Genomic DNA, 18,732 nt, shown 5'->3' with positions numbered 1-18,732 from the left:
CCTGTTTTTTTACTCGTTTTAAGGATGACTTTGTCAAAGATGCCACCATTGTCCATGACACGCCGCACTGTCAGAGTCAAAAGACAAGTATCTCCGATTGAAGGAACTTACCCATTCTGCTCAAGAAATAGGCAGAGCTTTTAAGATCTTCAGACCAAATAGCTTCATATCAAGCAACTTACAAGATCAGTTAAGGATAACTGAATTAAGGATGTTATATTTAAGGATATTTTAATTAATGACTCTAGGGGCTGAAGCCTGTGGAATTTATAAGCCTCACAGAGAAGAGAATTTTTAGCTTAGGCCAAAGATAAAGCAATATGGCAGATTGTCTGTTCCAAACTGAATTGGCCCAGATCAAGGGAAAAGTTAGGGTATGACTCAAGCAATTGAAATCAGTGGGAGTCTTTGCATTGCCTTCCTTGGGCTTTGGATCCGCCCTTGGAGCTTTGATGCATGGAAACATTAGCGAATGAGGTTTTATGTAGTTTGTTTGTTACTGTTGGATCAGCATTAGCAATTATCTAGGGCCTATAAAAATGGGGACCATCTTTGATGCATGGGACAGGATAAGGTGTTCAGTGTGTAGAAATTTTAATAGTAGTTGTGTAGACAAAATGTCACGTAACACTTTGAAAAGGTACCACCCGCCCCCTACTTTGAAAACAATATTAAAAATCCACAGGATTCATGATATATTTAACCACATGACAAATCCTAGTGGCAGATATCCTTATAAATAAAGAAGCAGTTAAATTGATGGGGTGGGAAGGGACCTGTTTTCAGTGAGAGGGGTTGGATATAAAATTGGGATGGGACCATTGTTTTGGGGAATGTAACGTGGAGGTGCTTTTGTATGGGATAGTAATACAGGAATGTAAGTCACTCTTGTTACCCTCAATAAAACTATTTCCAAACTAAAAGCAACCCACTGCCATCTTCCTTACCCGTTTTCTTTGCAGTTTCTCTTTCCTTCTTCCAGTAGTGAATTGAGCCTAAATGGGAACTGGATCCAATCCAACCAAGAGACTTATGCTCATGCCATTCCTTCTTCCAATGCTGCCTCCTGCACCCCTGTCTCTCTGGTAAACCCTAACGCCTTCTGGCATTTTCTCCCACAGGCAGCATGGTCTGGAGGAACAAGCATGGAGTTTGGAGTCATAGGGGACTGGCTGCCAATCCTGGCTCTGCCACTGATTCAGTGTGTGGCCTTGGGTGGCTCACTTCACCTTTCATTCGTGTTTCCCCACCTGTCAAATGGGGATGATGATACAGGGGTGCTGGGAGGATTAATTAGGGTAGTGTCTGTTCAATGCTTTGAACATACCTCCCAGGCCAGGTGTCTGCATCCATGAATCCTCCTTTCATCTGTCCTTCATCATAGCTTCAGTAGGTCAGAGTGCTTTGACTCGACATGGAAGTCATTGAGCACTGTGGCTCAGAGCCCGCTCCCACCGCACTCCTGGCTAAGAACATCCAGGAGCACGTTATACTTTTCAAAGGATTCAGACACCTGACTCCCTCAGACTCCTTTGGAAATCCCAGCTACCAGGTGTAGAGTGAATTGGGACAATTATTAATCTAGCTGCCCCCTTTGCCTTATAAAGAGCTGCTGTCTGGCTGTATTGATGGGGGCCCCCTAATGTGTATCTCCATGGGATGCCGATGTTAGCATGGAAAGGAAGAAGCAAGCAGCCTAAAGGACCAGGCACATGGGCAAAGGCTTAGGTGGCCACTACCCCGAGTCAGTTGATGGCACCAACAGCAGTGAAAGGGGTAGCAGATGTAAGAGAACAGCAGAGCAAACCCAAGCCACGCATAAGGATAAGCCTGCTCAAATAAATGGCACTCATCTCACCCTTTAAGCAGCTGGTGAAGGACTCCAACAGATGCCTTCTAGGGGAGTTCTACCACCAAGGATCCTCCACAGGGAAAGTCCTGTCTCCAGCCCCATCCAGACTGAACCTAGGGACAAGGAATAGTTCTGCCTCCCATGAATAGTAACTGATGGGCAGAGACTGAGTTCAAGAGTACTCACAAGTTTAGAATCAAGAGTACTCACAAGTTTAGAACCAATTGGAAGATTGGGCCAAAAGGAATCTGATGAGGTTCAATAAGGATAAGTGCAGGGTCCTGCACTTAGGACGGAAGAACCCAATGCACAGCTACAGACTAGGGACCGAATGGCTAGGCAGCAGTTCTGCAGAAAAGGACCTAGGGGTGACAGTGGACGAGAAGCTGGATATGAGTCAGCAGTGTGCCCTTGTTGCCAAGAAGGCCAATGGCATTTTGGGATGTATAAGTAGGGGCATAGCGAGCAGATCGAGGGATGTGATCGTTCCCCTCTATTCGACATTGGTGAGGCCTCATCTGGAGTACTGTGTCCAGTTTTGGGCCCCACACTTCAAGAAGGATGTGGATAAATTGGAGAGAGTCCAGCGAAGGGCAACAAAAATGATTAGGGGACTGGAACACATGAGTTATGAGGAGAGGCTGAGGGAGCTGGGATTGTTTAGCCTGCAGAAGAGAAGAATGAGGGGGGATTTGATAGCTGCTTTCAACTACCTGAAAGGGGGTTCCAAAGAGGATGGCTCTAGACTGTTCTCAATGGTAGCAGATGACAGAACGAGGAGTAATGGTCTCAAGTTGCAGTGGGGGAGGTTTAGATTGGATATTAGGAAAAACTTTTTCACTAAGAGGGTGGTGAAACACTGGAATGCGTTACCTAGGGAGGTGGTAGAATCTCCTTCCTTAGAGGTTTTTAAGGTCAGGCTTGACAAAGCCCTGGCTGGGATGATTTAACTGGGAATTGGTCCTGCTTTGAGCAGGGGGTTGGACTAGATGACCTTCTGGGGTCCCTTCCAACCCTGATATTCTATGATTCTATGATTCTAATCTTCTTTGAGTGGTGGTTCCTATATGTATTCCAAATGTCGGTGTACATGCATGCCATGCGCCGGAGCTGGAAGGTTTTCGTAGCAGTGTCCATTGACCCGCACTTCATCTTGTGCTCCCAGCTGAGGCTATATTATGCTGAATGAGTCAACGCTGCACCAGTTCCCTCTTACTGCCGCATGTATAGAGTCAGACCCCCTCCTCTTCTGGGATCTCACTTTTTGACTAAGAGAGCACTTTCGACTGTTGTATATAGTTGTTGTTTGCTTGTATAGCATGGTAAGTACACATAGTAGTTAGTGTAGTTAATTAGAGATTGTTTACCCTGCTCATGGTACGTTTTCCCTCCCCCAAGTACTATGCCTCAAGTTCCAGGGTTTAAAAACTGTGCTTTGTGCCCCCACTTGTTCTCGGTGAGCGACGAGCACCAGCATTACCTTTACTGACGTGGGGAGGTTCATATCGCAACTTGTTGCAAGATCTTTAAGTCCTTCCTGCCACGGACTTGGGAAGTGCAGGAACTTCACCTCAGAAAGTTGGTTATGGAGGAGGCCATGAGACCGCAGGCACGCTCTGATTCAGAGCTGTCACTGCAGCGCCCATCACCAGTGGTGAGTGCTCCTCCCAGCACTTCCCATGCCGCCGATCTGACAGTACTGACAGTCAAGGGCGAGCCGAGACATGAGGGTACAAAGCATTCTCATGGGCATCTGAGCAAGTCCCCATTGAGGGCCACCTCCAAGCATAGCGTTCCTTTCCCGAACCAGACCAGGTTGGGTGAGGAGTCATGTACCAGCACTGATGCACCAGTGCTAAGCTTCCCCGTACCGAGAGTGAAGTAAAGCACAAGAAGGATCTGGTGGTACTGCTGGTCGTCCCAGCATCTGCCTGCCCTGACCGGTCTTCAGCTTGCGCACTGTCCAACTGCCTTCGCACCTATCGGTCCAACCATCTCCATGAACACCACCTTGGTTCTCCAGTGCTTCCAGAGACATCCCCTGGACTCCTAGCCGTTTGGAGCCTCTTCTCCCCACGGGGCAACTGGAGCTGCCCTACCTGCCTTCTCCACTGCTTGCCTGCAAGCTACCCATGCCAGTGAATGAACAGGGTCCTACTGACTCCCCTTCCTCTCTATGACCCCAGATGACCAAAGGCAATATCAGGTCCTGTTACAGCAGGTAGCTGCGGATCTGGGCGTACAGTTAGAGGAGATCCAGGATCAGCACCATCAACTGCAGGACGTCCTCCAACCACAGGGACTGTCATGGCTAGCACTGCCCATTAAAGATGCTATCCTTCAGCCCACATGGGCAGTGTGGCACACCCCGCTTCCTGTACCCCCACACCAAAATGCGTGACGTGCTAGTACTTGGTACCAACTAAGGGGACGGACTTTCTCTTCTCCCACCCATCCCCCAGCTCTCTGGTTATGCATGCAGTGATGGAACTGGTGTGCCAGCACACACAAGTCCAGCCCTCCAGACTGGGTGGCCAAGCGCCTCGACCTTTTGGGGAGAAAGGACTACTTGGCAGCTTTGCAATGCCAAATTGCAAATTACCAGGTTCTGCTGGCTAAGTATGATTTCAACAACAATGCTGCACTAGCAAGAACCAACACTTTAATGCCCTGGTGGAAGAGAGGTGCCTGATGGCCAAAGTGGGCCTCCAACTGGCAGTCAATGTCATGGGCAGGTCTTTTTGCTCTCTTGCCATGGGTGTTGTCATGTGACAAGACTCCTGGCTGCAGTCCTCTGGCTTTCCTCAGGAGGTCCAAACCTCCCTTTTGACGAGGACAGGTTGTTCTCTGACAAAACAGACTAGTTCCTTCGCCTGCTGAAGTACTCTAGCAACTTTGCGCTCCATGGGGATCTATACCCCAGCCCTCCAACGCAAACAGCAGCACCAACCATTCCACCCTCAGCCATATGCACCCTACCGGCCTGGTATCAGCGGCACCCCCCTCAAATCCATTGTGACATGGGCCTTCCTTCCAGCAGACCGCTTTGTGATGTTGACAGCCATAGTTGTGGACTTACACTGCAACCCTCGCACCACAGTCTGCCATTTCCTCTCCCTCCGCTGGCACATGGCAGTCTACACCTACGTGACACCACATGTATGTCTGCACATGCGTTGCTTCCAAATGTGACTCCTTTCCATTTACAGACCCTACAAGGGACCAGTTGGATGCCAAAATCATTTTCCCAAAGACAGTTCTGGCCTCCCTCACCTGGTGGACTGACCCTTCCAAGGTCCTGGTCTGTACCCCCTTCACCCAGCACCATGAGATGATCCAAGCCACGTACATCCCAGACACCCGACATTTCCTAGCCAACATGCTCAGTGGGACTCTCTACCTCCACCATGAGTGGGAATTACACAATCACACTCTCTGTTCCATCTTCCGCACGTGGGGCACCCCATTCTGGGACCTCTTTGCCACTCACGACAACCGCGAGTTACCCCTCTATGGTTCCAGGTGAGCCAATCGGGGACGACTCACAGGGTGATGCTCTTCTCCTAATCTGGATGGGCAATCTCTGCTATGCCTTTTCCCCCCATTCCGCTCCTCCCACAAGTCCTCCGCAAGATTCACCGGGACCGTGCCACCGTCATTCTCATGCCACCATTCTGGCCTAATCAGTTCTGATTCACAGACCTCCTCAGCCTCTCCATGCGTACACCTACTCCACCTCCAGCTGCTCCTGGACCTCCTCACACAAGATGGGGACAGAGTCCAGTTTCCCAGTCTGGGTTCTCTTCACCTCACGGCCTAGTTTTTGGAAGGGGCTCAAGAGTAGACATAAGAACATAAGAACGGTCATACTGGGTCAGACCAAAGACAAGGCATGGTCCACTCTGCTGAGACACTTCCTTAACCAGAGCAGGAGGGTATGCCCCTGGACCTATTCAGCCGCATAGCCAGGGGGAGCGATCCAAAAAAAAGGCACTACCCGCTGTGGCACTTATACTCACCCAGCGGCACTCCAGCGGCAGGCCCTCACTCGCTCCGGGTGTCTTCGGCACTGAAGGTCCCGCCGCTGAGGTACCACCGAAGACCCGGAGCGAGTGAAGGTCCCGTCGCCGAAGACCTGGAGTGCTGCCGGGTGAGTAAAAGCGCCGCAGCGGGTGGCGCCTTTTTTTTGGATTGCTCCCCCTGTTCCCTCAACAGGAGAAAATTTAAAAGGTGCCAAGACATTGACAAGGCGCCACTTGTGCTCAGTGAGGGAGCAGCCGCTGCCCCGCTCCCCCCCTAGTTACGCTACTGGACCTACTACTAAGATAAGTGTAAATGCTTCACCTCATGTCCTCCCGACCATCACCATCAGCTGAGACCAATACTCATACTTATCATCCTCAATTATCTCCTCAAACTCTAAATGTAGGGCCTTTCCCTCAGCTCGGTATGGGTCCCCTGGCCACACTTGATGCCTTTCCCCCCCTGTGGATGGCAGCTTGGTGTTCACGCACCCTACCACCATTCATTTCATAAAAGGTGTCCTCAGCAGTTTCCTGACAGTACTTAAGCCCATGCCCCCGTGGACCTTGCCCTTCTTCTATCTGCCCTCACGAAGCCGCTCTTCGAGCCAATGGCGACATGTTCCCTCTCCCATGTCTCCATGAAAGCAATATTCCTAGTGGCTATTACCTTGGCTAGATGGGTCAGCGAACTAGCAGCCATGATTGCTGACCCCCCACTTACACAGTATTTCACAAGGATATGATTTCCTGACAGCTGCATGCTAAGTTCCTCCCACAGTTGGTTTTGGAGTTCCACCTCAATCAGTCTGTTCACCTCCTTGTCTTCCATCCCAAACCAACATACTGCCGCCTGACAGAGTTATGGTGTACTCTACACAAGCGCAAGCAACCACATCTGCCTACCTGATGGATGTCTCCTGGCAAGTCACATGTTGAGCAGCAACATGGTGCTCCATGCACAGATTCACATCCCATTACGCCATTGCCCAAGGGGGGCTGATGATGCATCAGTGGGATGCGCCATACTACACACTGCACTGCCTCTTGCATCCTCACACCCCTCTCCACACTGATCACTGCTCAGTACTTACCCAGGTTTGGAATAAATATTGGGACCATCACTCAAAGAAGAGGAGACTACTTACCTGTAACTGGAGGGTCTTCAAGATGTGTGCCATCCATCCCCTCAGCTGTGGACTGCACTACTCAGCGGTAAGAGTGTCACTGGAGTGGCACAATCCACACGGCCTAATATAGCCTCAGCTGGGGAGTACAAGACGACGCACGATGCACGTGCATATCAACAGACACTGCTAGGAAAGCCTTCCGGCGTATGGCGGGCATGCACACCCATGTTTGGAATACAAATAGGGACCACATATCTCAAGGAACCTCCAGTTACAGGTAAGTAAATTCCTCTTATGACTGTGTCCTGAATCTTCTGGTTTACACCAGTGTAAATCAAGAGTAACTCTACCCCTATCAGCAGGGTTACGTCAATGTAACAGTAGTGTAAGAGGAAAAGCTAAGACCTAGAATTGTTCCCTTTAGTGTGCGGGCTTGCAACAGAGTCCAGGTGTGCTGTGAATTCTCTATCTAGAGACAACTGGCCTCGCATACAGTGTGCAATTCACAGACTACTTGGTCTCAATCTCTGTCTTGGTCATTTGGTGATTCCCTCCCCCTTAACTCCCCTGCCCAAAATGATCAAGTGTGTTGGTTTGGAAACAAGGGAACTGGACAACCAAGTCAACGCCCCAACTCGAACACGATCCAATGGCTGGAAGTTGAAGTTGTCTAAGTTCCATTTTCAAAAGTGACTTCATCACGCAGGCCCAGATCCTCACAGATATTTTGGCACCTAACTCTCATTGATTTCAATGGCAGGCACCTAAATATTGTGGGGGACCTAGATTTAGGAGCCTATATCCCATTAACAATCAGTCGGGTTTAGGTTCTTAAGCCACTTTTGTAGATGAAATTTATGCTCCTGAGTCACCTAGGCACTTCAGGAAATTTTACCCAAGAACTTCACAGCTTGGGGCTATCTCTGTGTGTTACTGCTCAGTAACAATGTGCAGATGTGCTTGGCTGGGCTGTAGCAGCAGTTAATAGCAAGAGAGTTTCCCTGAGTGCTTTTTTGTTCCTGAGCACACTGGGGATACTCTGGCACTGACGGGAAATGTGACTGGTAGGGGAGAGGGGCCAGCTGCTGGGTTTTTATGCAAGGCCTCCTCCATATCCTGTCTGGCAGGGAGCTGAGTTCATGCTCCCTCACTGAGCAAACAGTCTGCTCCACTAGTTGAAAAATGCCACAACAGAAGCCACAATTTCTAGTGAGCCCTCAGATTTGGCAGGAGAATTCCAATCTCACAGAACCCCCCCCGATTCCAATTCAAATTCAGTCAGCAGCAGCCACCGTAGCAGTAATGCGGAGCACATTTCAACTTCATAGCACTGCACATATGGTACCTAAGTAACCCTCCCAGCAGCCCTGAGACATAGGCACAATTATAGCCTAGGAACTAGAACCAGAGCCATAACTGGGCATTTTAGCGCCTGGGGCGAGCAAGCATATTTGTGACCCCTACCAATTTTTTCCACTCACAAGTGACAGGGGTTGTGGTATGGGGCACACAGGGTTGTTACCCCGAAAACAGAATTTGGGTTCCCTGAGATGACTAATCTGTTCTCATTAGATATTAGGTCTCCAGGATGGCTAAGGAAAAATCTTAGAGGGCATGGATACAGCCCTCCGATAAATGAGTGACACAAGCCGTGTTTTAAACAAGGTGCCCTTTATTCCTCATAACAAGCTAAAGATCACCCTTTCTTGATGTTAACACCTCTTATAGATGTTATAAACCCAATCCTTGGCACAAATCCCTTATTGATATTATAAGACACAAATCCCTTCCAACAAGTTAAAGAGCACCCCAAACCATATTGCTTTACAGTACAAAGTGATGCTAAGTGATGCACTTTGCTTTTGGTCATCAGTTGTTCACAGATCACTGACAGCAGTTTTTAAATATATTTTTAGGTCCTACATATATAAATTCCTTTTACAATTACCACACACAGATAGATCTTTATAAACTCATGCACACACATATACACTAACACTATACTATACCAGAACTAGAACTTTGTCTGACAAACTTACTCCACTGCACTGTCTTGCACGCTCTCTCTCTGCCTCTTCTCTTGAGGTCTCTGCTTCTTATCTCTCTCTCTCTGTGCACTCCAGTGGCAAGGCAGGGCTCCCTCTGCTGCTCTCCTCTCTCTGCCAGCTCTCTCAACCATCAGCTCTCAACTCCCACCAGCTGTCAATCCAATTCAACTGACACACTGACCTTTATACCATTCTGTCAGGGAACTTTCTGTACACTTCTGCTCATATCTTGCTGTCAGATCTGTCTTGGACGCATGCCAGCTGTCAACATTCTAAACTGTCAGTTCTATTTTTAGCCTGCAATCATTATTTACCTGACAGTGGTATGATCTTCTGCTATTTTTAGCATTGTTGTTCACCACCTTTTCCCCGCCAGTTTGGTTTTCCCACCAATTCTGTTTTTCGTGCTCTGTGACCTGCAGCTTCTAACGATGAAGTGACTCTTGCTTATTCAAAATGAAATCCAGGAATATAAAATGGAGCCTGGGAACCCCCACAAATAAAGTGACCAGGTGTCCGCTTTTCGACTGGAATACAATGTCAAAAAAAGAACCCTGGCAGCTCCGGTCATAACTGCCGACAGGGCAGTTAAAAGTCCGGTTGGCAGTGCTGCAGGGCTAATGCAGGCTAGTCCACACCTGTCCTGGCTCTGCGCTCCCTACTCCCACCCCGAGCACCAGTTCCGCACTCCCATTGGCCAGGAACCATGGCCCATGGGAACTCCGGGAGCGGTGCCTGTGGGCGAGAGCAGTGCGAAGAGCCACCTGCCATACTAGGAGCTGGACCTGCTACTGGCCGCTTACGGGTGCAGCATGGTCCACGGTGCCAGGACAGGGAGGAAGCCTGCCTTAGCCCCCGAGCTGTGCCACTGACTGGGAGCAGCTGGAGGTAACCCAGTGCCCCAACCCCCTGTCCCAGCCCTGAGCTCCCCCCAAACCCAGAGCCCCCTCCTGCACACGAAAGCCCTCCTGCCTGCCCCACCCCAGAGCCTGCACCCCCAGATGGAGCCCTCACCCCCCCCCCCGCACTCCAACCCTCTGCCCCAGCCCAGAGCCCTCTCCCACATCCTGAACCTCTCCACCCCACCCCCCAGCCTGGAGCCCCCTCCTGCATCCCAAACCTGTCATCTCTGGCCCTACTATCAGGCATATGCTCCCAAAATTTTTGCTACCCTGCCCCCCAATGCAGACAGGCTGGGTGGCACACTAAGGAGAGTCAGGGGCTGGAGATGGCACTCTCTCCCTAACCCTGGTGCATGGGGCTGGCCCACCAAAGCCTTGCCACCCGGGGCTTTACATGTCACCTCTGTTTCTGCCCCATTTTTCCGCCTCCACCTGGGTGGCTGCCCCTTTCGCCCTGTCTTGGTTACGGCTCTGGCTAGAACGCTGGACTGGAACTTAGACTCGTAGATTTGAAGGCCAGAAAGGACCATCGTGATCATTTGGATATGATACCTGGATATGAGTCAACAGTGTGCCCTTGTTGCCAAGAAGGCTAATGGCATTTTGGGCTGTATAAGTAGGACCTTTGCCAGCAGATCGAGGGACGTGATCGTTCCCCTCTATTTGGCACTGGTGAGGCCACACCTGGAGTATTGTGTCCAGTTTTGGTCCCCCCATGACAAGGAGGATGTGGAAAAATTGGAAAGACTAGATGGACTAGATGACCTCCTGAGGTCCCTTCCCTGATATTCTATGGTTCTATGATTTAGTCTGACTTCCTGCACATTGCAGGTCACAGAACCTCACCCACCCACTCCTGTAATATACCCGAACCTCTGTCTGAGCTACTGAAGTCCTCAAATCATTATTTAAAGACTTCAAGCGACAGAGACTCTGCCATTTGCACTAGTTTAAACCTGCAAGTGACTGCATGCTGCAGAGGAAGGTCAAAAACTCCAGGGCCTTTGCCAATGTGACTTCGGGTGGGGGGAAGTCCTTCCTGACCCCATATGGCAGACAGTTGGACCCTAAGCATGTGCGCGTGGCCCACCAGCCAGACAGCTGGGAACGAATTTGCTGTAGTAACTCAGAGATCTCCCCATCTACTGTCCCATCAGCATCCATTGGGGATATTTATTACTAGCTGTCGTTGATAGGCCACATGCCATTGTAGGCAGTCTCCTTATACCATGCCCTCCATAAACTTATCAAGCTCAGGCTTGAAACCAGTTAGGTTTTTTGCCCCCACTGCTTCCCTTGGGAGGCTGTTCCAGAACTTCACTCCTCTGATCATTAGAAACCTTGATCTAATTTCAAGCCTAAACTTCCTGATGGCCAGTTAATATCCATTTGTTTTTATGCCAACATTGGCCCTCACCTTAAATAACACCTCTCCTTCCCTAGTATTTATCCATTTGATGTATTTATAGAGAGCATTCACATCTTCCCTTGTGAGAGCTGGGTTCTGTTTGTGGCTCTGCCATTGGCCAGTTGCATGACATTGGGCACATCACATCTCTCTGTGCCTCAGTTTCCCCTTCTGTAGAAGAGTGTTGCTGATGACACTATATAGAAAGCAGAAGATCTCAATGGTCAGTATCAGTGTACCCATTGTACAGATGGGAGGGAAGTGGTTTGCCCAATATCACCTTGCAGGCCCATGGCAGAACCAGGAATTGAACCCACATTTCCTGCAGCCCAATAGAGTGCTTAAAGCCATCACTCTCCGTTTGCAGGTGGGAAAACAGAGACACAGCAAGGAGCAGCGGTCGTATCCCAGCGTATACAAGGCACCAGTGTCAGAACCTAAATAGGAACTCGAGAGCTCTGGGCCTTGGACCCCTGGCCCACACCTTTGTCTAGATATGACGCAACAAGGGCTAGTTTGCTGTGGGCAGTCCATGGCACAAACTCTGGGATCTTTCATATGCAGGTTACCTTCTGTGAAAAAGTGGAAGCAGAATAGCTGATTTCTCATTCCAGGGGAGTGGCAGCAAGACCTAGCCTCTCAACTGCTGGGAACAGAAAGGAAAAGTCAGCACAGTGCTTTTGGCCTTGGGTAACTCCATTGATTATGGACTTCCTTCTGATTTATACCAGTGTAAATGAGAGCAGAATCAAGGCCTGGCATACAATGTGTTCCTAGTATGCAAAGGAGAGAGAAGAATTGTTTCAAGGGGTATAAACTTGCATGAATGCAATGAAACTGAGCAGAAGATGATGTAAGCTGGACAGCAGGCAGTATTTCTGTAGTCTATTGGAAAAGGGTAGTGTCCCTTTAAATAGCTGGTGAGCCCTCCAGTGGCATTCACCATGTTCTAAAACCCACCATAGCCCAACCAGCCCGCCATGTGGAGTGTAGCCCTGCCTATTAGGGTATATTTAGTAACCACAATTATTTGGGACCTGACTCGGCAGGGTGGTTTTTGCAGATTGTGTTTACAAGACACAACAATTTCCTAAGCTGCAGATCTATTAAACTCCAGACTAGTCTCCCAAGCAGAATGGCAGACGTGCAGGCACATCTGGAATAGAAAAAGGATTGGAGACTGTCACATAGGAAGCAACCCTGCATTTGTCCAAGGAGTACAGAGCCTTACAGTGCTTAGTCTGAGTGCTTCATAAATACCAAGGGGGTGAGAGAGACAGAGAGAGAGGAGAAATTATCAGAAATGTCTCAACATTCTGCCCCAAATGTTTCAAATTTTGCAGAAAACCAAGAAAAAACAATAAAGCATGGAGAAAATTTTCACAAAATCTGTGCCCCCATTTTTCAACCAACTGCAGAGTAGGTCAACATATTTCATGTCAGGTGAGATTTCAAAATTATGAGGTGCCAGTGAAAACCTGGAGAAAAAGAATATGAAAAGGAAGTGTCATCCATTCCCATCCGCTTTTTTGTTTTTCATCTGGCTTCCACAGCATTAGATATGGGCATTGAGAGATCAGACAAGACCATGGAACAAGACTTTTCTACCTCCTCCTTCTCCTTTCCCTTTGGGGAGGGGAGCGGCCCCAAGCTCACACCACTGTCAAGGTGGTTACCTAGACAGGTGTTAGAGCGCAGACTTCAAACTCGGCCACTCCTCTACCCACCGGCTCGGCCACCTTTGCCCAGCCTCCTTTTCCACCTCTCAGCACATGCACAGGGCTCTCTCCTAGTGCAGGTGAACCCGGCTGATTCTTGGCACTATTGGGAGCATGGTGCATTCTCTTTGGTTTTCTGTTGCAGCTCTCCAGCATGCTAGAGGGCAGCAAGGACTCCTCCTCATACCTGCCATTCGAATGGGAAAGCAGTGTGCCAGGCTCTGGGGTCGTGGCCAGCACTGGCTTTGGGGGAAGCACGTTGGTGTTCTTCGACATGAAGGTCAACAAAGACAGTGAGTCTGCTTTGCTCATTGAGAATCTCTATTAGCAGATAACCTGCATGGTATAGGCAGGGGTTAGGAGCTTCCATAGCAGCTCCCGCTCCTGCTCGGCTATTAAGCAATCCAGAGCAGATCTTTCTCCTGGAGTTCCTACAAACTCCAAGGCCAGTTCAGGTTAGACATGTGCAATCATACAGGGCTTCACACAAATCAGCGCCCAGCACCAAGAAAATCCTGAGGCTTTCATTCTGTGGCTAGGCCCAGGTCCACTCCCCCTTTGTTTATCCTTCTACCCATGATATTTCTATAGTGCCAATCACTATGGGGACAAGGTGCTTTACAGAGCAATCCAATGACTACTGTAATGACCCTAGCTGAGTCTTCACTGAACCTGAGCTGTATAGCTCCAAAGCACAGGTCCCTGCCATTTGCACTAAAGGACTAACTTCATTAGCAGGAGGCAGCAGCAGGGCTGATATCCTCTTATATTTGCCAGCCACTATAGGGACACAGAAGCACACTTTGCTAGTGTGTTACATCAGGTGAATAAATAATTGGAATCTAAGCCTTCTCTGATCAGGATCTCGCTTAGCTCTATGCACAAGCATTCTCATCTGCTTGGAAAGGAGACAGCAGGATGGACTAGCTGGGAACCCTCTCCCCCAACGCTGCCTTTACACTCAGGCATCACTTATAGAATGCAAAGATCTCCAGCTAGTAGGCAGGGGGTCCCTACAATACCAGAGTTTGACAAGAACTAAGAGATCACTTGGCCCTCTGACCCCTTTTTCTCAGCTCCCCATATCCCAGTTCTCTCTGCATTACCGATGCTGTATGATGTCTCAAAAGTTCCTGATTCTGCCATTTTCCTACTCCAGCACAGATGATCACTCAGCTGGCTGCAGTGAATGGAGAAAACAGCTTTAAGGCTGTGATACAAATCCCAGAGACTGTGCTCGGTTTGATTTCCCAAGGTGTCTCCCTTGAGACAGGGCTAGAGAATTTTCTCTGCTACCTCCGCTCTGTTCCCAAGCCCATCTTAGTTGTACATAACTTCTGGACGTCGGAGCTCACTGTTCTCTTTAAAGCCTTGGATTCTTTTGCCAAGAAATGGGACTTCTGCACAACTGTCTGTGGTTACCTGGATACCCTGCCCTTGATTAAGGAAAAGATTCCCATGTTTGGTCTTTATAAAATGAAGAACCTGGTGAGAATGTACCTGCAGAAGCCGCTGAACGACAGCAGTGCTCTGGCATCGGCGAAGGCCCTAAGGGATCTGTGTAAACTTCTGGAGATCCACACAGATTTAGATCCGAGGCCTGCACTCTCTCACTGCAACCTGGAATCTTACACTTCCCTTCAGCCTTTGGTGCAGGAGAAATTGCTCACCAGGTCTGCTGCAAAGACTCTGGCAATGCGCAGTATGGTCCTCTGTGAACTGCAGGAGTCATAGCAGGAGAGAGGGCTGCCAGTGACTTCAGGTCTCTCCGTGATCAGCCTGAAGGTTTGAATGATAAGTTATATTATTATTCCGTGCTGCTGCTGACGGTCGACCTGCTTCTGCTGGTGCCGTCAATTGCCAGTGTATCTGTGCTTTGGATAATCGAGCTCTGTATTTCCGATGGACACCTGGGAGGAAGCTGCTAAACAGCTCTCCCTTTTCCTAGCAAGAGTGCAACAAGCTGCAGCGTGAGGCCATTACTAAGCTACCTCTCTTTAGGTGCTTTTAGCTTGTCAGTCACCAGACTGTCCCAGTGCTCTATCTGTCATGTATGATTAAACTACTTTTAAAACTAAGAGAGTCTCTAAGGTGTTCCTGGTTGGAATCTAACCCATGTCACAACTGTAGAGAGGCCTATTTGCTACACACACCTTTGGAATTCTGGCTTCTTGCCCTAAACATGACTCTCTGAAATTAACAAGCATCTGATAAGAGATTTACTATCCCAAGTTAGGTTTTTCTAGTGTCTATCCTACTCCCCAAGTCAGACTCTCCTCAGTTACAGAGGTATAAATCCTGATCAGTTCCACTAAAGATCTATGCAGTTATTGAATTCCTCTGATACAACCAAGAGCAGAATGTGGGCCACACTCACTTGCTTAAAGAGGAAGGATGGTGTGTGTGGAGGCATTGCATGGGGACTCAGGAGACTAGGCTTCAGTTCCTGATTCAGCCACAGACTGTCTGTATGACCTTGGGAAAGTTGTTTGATCTCTCAAATCCCCAGCTGTGAAATGGGGAATAATGAGCTGTCCTCTCTCTGTCGTGACTATTTAGACTGGAAGCTCTTTGGGGCAGAGGCTGTCTCAGTGTGTATGTACAGCACCCAGTATAATGGGGCCTGCGTCTCAGTTAGAGCCTCTAGGCACTACCTTAATGCAAATCATACTGCTCTCTAACAAAAAGCTACTTTCTTTTTGTGTGGGTGGTATAGTGGTGAGCATAGCTGCCTTCCAAGCCGTTGACCTGGATTAGTTTCCCAGCCAACACAATGATGGCTTTGGATGTTTTAGTTGGGGATTCGGGTGATTTAGTTGGGGATTGGTCCTGCTTTGAGCAGGGGGTTGGATGAGATGACCTCCTGAGGTCCCTTCCAACCCTGATAGTCTATGATTCTATGATTGAAAAGGACAGGAAGCTAGGCAGGATGGTCTGCAGGACTGCAGTCAGGAATCCTCTCCCTGGGAGAATATAGCACTGTAAGGAGATCACATCCAGCAGGAATCTTACAGCAGCGCAGGACAGTGAGGTACCCTAGAGGAGTGTTTTCGTCCTAGCCACCATTCAGCCCCACTGGCCAGTTTGATCGCTAACTAGTTGGTCGGGAGTTTAGTGCTCCAAGGGGAATTCCAGTTGACAGTGTCACAGAGATTCCAGTCACGGTAGTTACAGACAAGAGGAAGTCGCTAACCACACCAGAGTTAGCATGTGAAGAAGTCACTGTCCTGTGGCCTTAATATCAAGGAGATCACAACCTGGCCAACTTGCTCATTGCACAAGTCTTGCTGGAGTCCAGGCCTGCCCCCTTCCTATCCGTAATGCCAATGGGGGCAGCCTATCCTGGATGGAACTATGGGGCCCAACCCTACCCCTTCTGATGCCAATGGCCCCAGTCCTACTCCAGAACCAGCAGTCTTTGCTATTCATCAGTAGTCACTGAAGAGTCTGGACAAAGACATTTCAGATCATGGATTGTTCACCAACGCTTCATGTTGACTGGTCACTGTTAATGATTCCTGCAGTATGATTTGTCGCCTAAACCACATGCTCTCATTTGCACTCCCTGAGTAGATATCTGAAACTAGTAAAATACCAAGTAAGGAACTGCCGTCTTTCCAGCACTGTTTTTCAGACACCACAATTCATTAGAGTGGAAAGTTCAGGGCCATCAGGATTCACAAACATTTTCACAGACACCCAACAGTTTTTCACATGCTCACAGTCAACAAACCCAGCTTGGCTGTCAGGAGGGACGGGGGAGCAGGAGCAGAGTGAGTTCCCTGGAGGGGAGGCAGTGGGAACCTGCTAGGGAACAGGAGCCTCTGGAGTGAGAGTGCTGGGAGGTGGTGCTCACCTAAGAGCGGACAGAAGAATCGTGCAGCAGGCCCTGAAGCAGGAAGGACTGAAGGGGGCTGGGAGCTGCAGCCCAGGCTGGGCTGAGGAACTGTTTTGGTGTTTTGCCTATATGTGAAAAAGACAGCTGAGCCTAGAAAGAGACTCTGGATGCAACTGCTTAGAAAACAGATCAGGTTGTGAACATTACCTCAGCATCTGGTTTGTGTGGGTTGGATTGGCACAGGGCAAGTTACTGAGCTTCCTGGAACCATCAAGAAACATCCTGGCAGATCCCACCTTGAGATCCCTCACCACCTTGGCTTCATGGCTCTCTCACTTTAGATACCTCTGAGGGTCTCAAACCGCTTGATGCAAGGGCACTCCTCACAGTCAGAGCACCAGAACTCTCCCCCTTGCCCACAGTTGTCACAGACCAGGTCACTGCCTTTGATGGTTATCTGGTAGGTGCTCAGCTTGGCCTGCAGATTGGCGAAGAGCAGGTTGTGCTGGTCTGGGATCCCACTGGTTTGTGGGATGGGAGTGTGGCAGATGGTGCACTGGCCCATGGGCTTGTTCACTTCCAGACAGTTGGTGCACAAGTTGTGAAGGCAGAACAGGAGCTTGTGATTTCTGGGTTCTTTCTGGCATCCCTGGCAGAGCAGAAAATGGAATTCTTCCTCCATTGCCTTTGGGAACGAGAGAGAGAGACCATGGAACTTCCCCTCACCTGCATTTTCCAGCCAATCTACTAATGAGCAGCTCTATATGTAGGGTCAGCGACACCTGGGAGGGGCAAGAAGGGTCACATGCCCCTCCCCAGATTTCGGGTGGGGGCAGGGGGGATACATTCAGCACAGAACAGCAGTGGTGAAAGGAGCAGAATATGGGGCAGCCGGCAGTTCCTCTGGCATGGCTGTACTGCCCCCAGCCCTGCCCCCAGCCCTTCCATGCAGCTGCGTCTCCTGGCTGGGGTCTGTACAGCCCCACTAGAGGACAGGGCTGGGGGCGGGGCTGCGGGCAGTACTGGTACAGCTGCACCGGAGGAGCTGCTGGTTTGGGGCTGCCGCTCCCAGGAGTCAGCGCCACTCACTGGCAGCTATTCCGGTGCAGCTGTACCGGTACAGCCCCCAGCCCCATCCTCCGGTGGGGTGTAGAGACCCAGCCAGGAGACACAAACTGGTATCGGGCACAACGAGAGGACAGACTCCCCTCTCCCCCAGGTAACCTGGGATGGAGAAGGGCATGGGGAGAGTGCGGGGGGCCCAGGGCTGGGGTCAGGGTGGAATCATGAGGGGTGGTCATGTGGGGAGGTCACATGCCACCCTTTAGCTGGTGCCCGCCATTTAGTCCCTCCCATGAGTCGCCTATCCCACCAAAGTGCCCCCCAAACACGGGGAGAATAAATGGCAGTGACTTGCAGTGAGATCTATGAAGTAGGTGCTCCAGGCACCACGTGGAAGTATGATGTTGAGCTGGTTGGAAGCTCTGACTTGGCCGACCAAGGACTCAGACTGAAACAGCTCCCCAGCTGACAGCAGTTCTTCAGGGCTATGTTTCCTCCTGCTGCTGCTACTGATGGTGGCGATGGTAGGAGCTGGTGGTTCTGCCTCATTCACTGTCACCACGCTGTCTGCTGGGGACAAAGGTGTCAAGAATGGTTTGGGGGCGCCAGGCTAATTGGAATGAAGTTAGCGGTCAGCCCAGGAGTGGCAGGGATCCACAAGCCACTGTCCAGTAACGCTCCGATTAGTGGTCAGAAAGGAGTCCCCTAGTTCTTCCTGTCCATCCATCCTCTATTGGCCACATGTATAGCAT

The 18,732-nt window shown here is 49.8% G+C and overlaps 1 protein-coding gene and 1 long non-coding RNA gene across 3 annotated transcripts in view; one reads left to right on the top strand and one right to left on the bottom strand.

Annotated features, from left to right (window-relative positions):
- LOC140918503 (uncharacterized) overlaps window positions 1-12,124 on the bottom strand; it is a 31,562-nt gene extending 19,438 nt beyond the window's left edge. Inside the window, exon 1 of the long non-coding RNA XR_012161210.1 lies at window positions 11,932-12,124. This is a non-coding gene — a long non-coding RNA (uncharacterized lncRNA). The remainder of the gene's footprint in view (window positions 1-11,931) is intronic.
- The window catches only part of LOC140918502 (protein PML-like), a 42,541-nt gene extending 24,741 nt beyond the window's left edge, over window positions 1-17,800 (top strand). For both annotated transcript variants that reach the window (XM_073363077.1, XM_073363076.1), the window contains exons 8-9: window positions 13,226-13,373; window positions 14,240-17,800. In XM_073363077.1, the coding sequence (XP_073219178.1) occupies window positions 13,226-13,373; window positions 14,240-14,814 (723 nt within the window). In that variant the 3' untranslated portion in view covers window positions 14,815-17,800. The remainder of the gene's footprint in view (window positions 1-13,225; window positions 13,374-14,239) is intronic.
- The last annotated feature ends 932 nt before the right edge of the window (window positions 17,801-18,732 follow it).

The sequence above is a fragment of the Lepidochelys kempii genome, chromosome 10 (genome assembly GCF_965140265.1).
Source record: "Lepidochelys kempii isolate rLepKem1 chromosome 10, rLepKem1.hap2, whole genome shotgun sequence".
Taxonomy (NCBI): Eukaryota; Metazoa; Chordata; order Testudines; family Cheloniidae; genus Lepidochelys; species Lepidochelys kempii.
The sequence above is the reverse complement of the archived record's forward strand: the minus strand, read 5'-3'. Positions and strand labels throughout refer to the sequence as shown.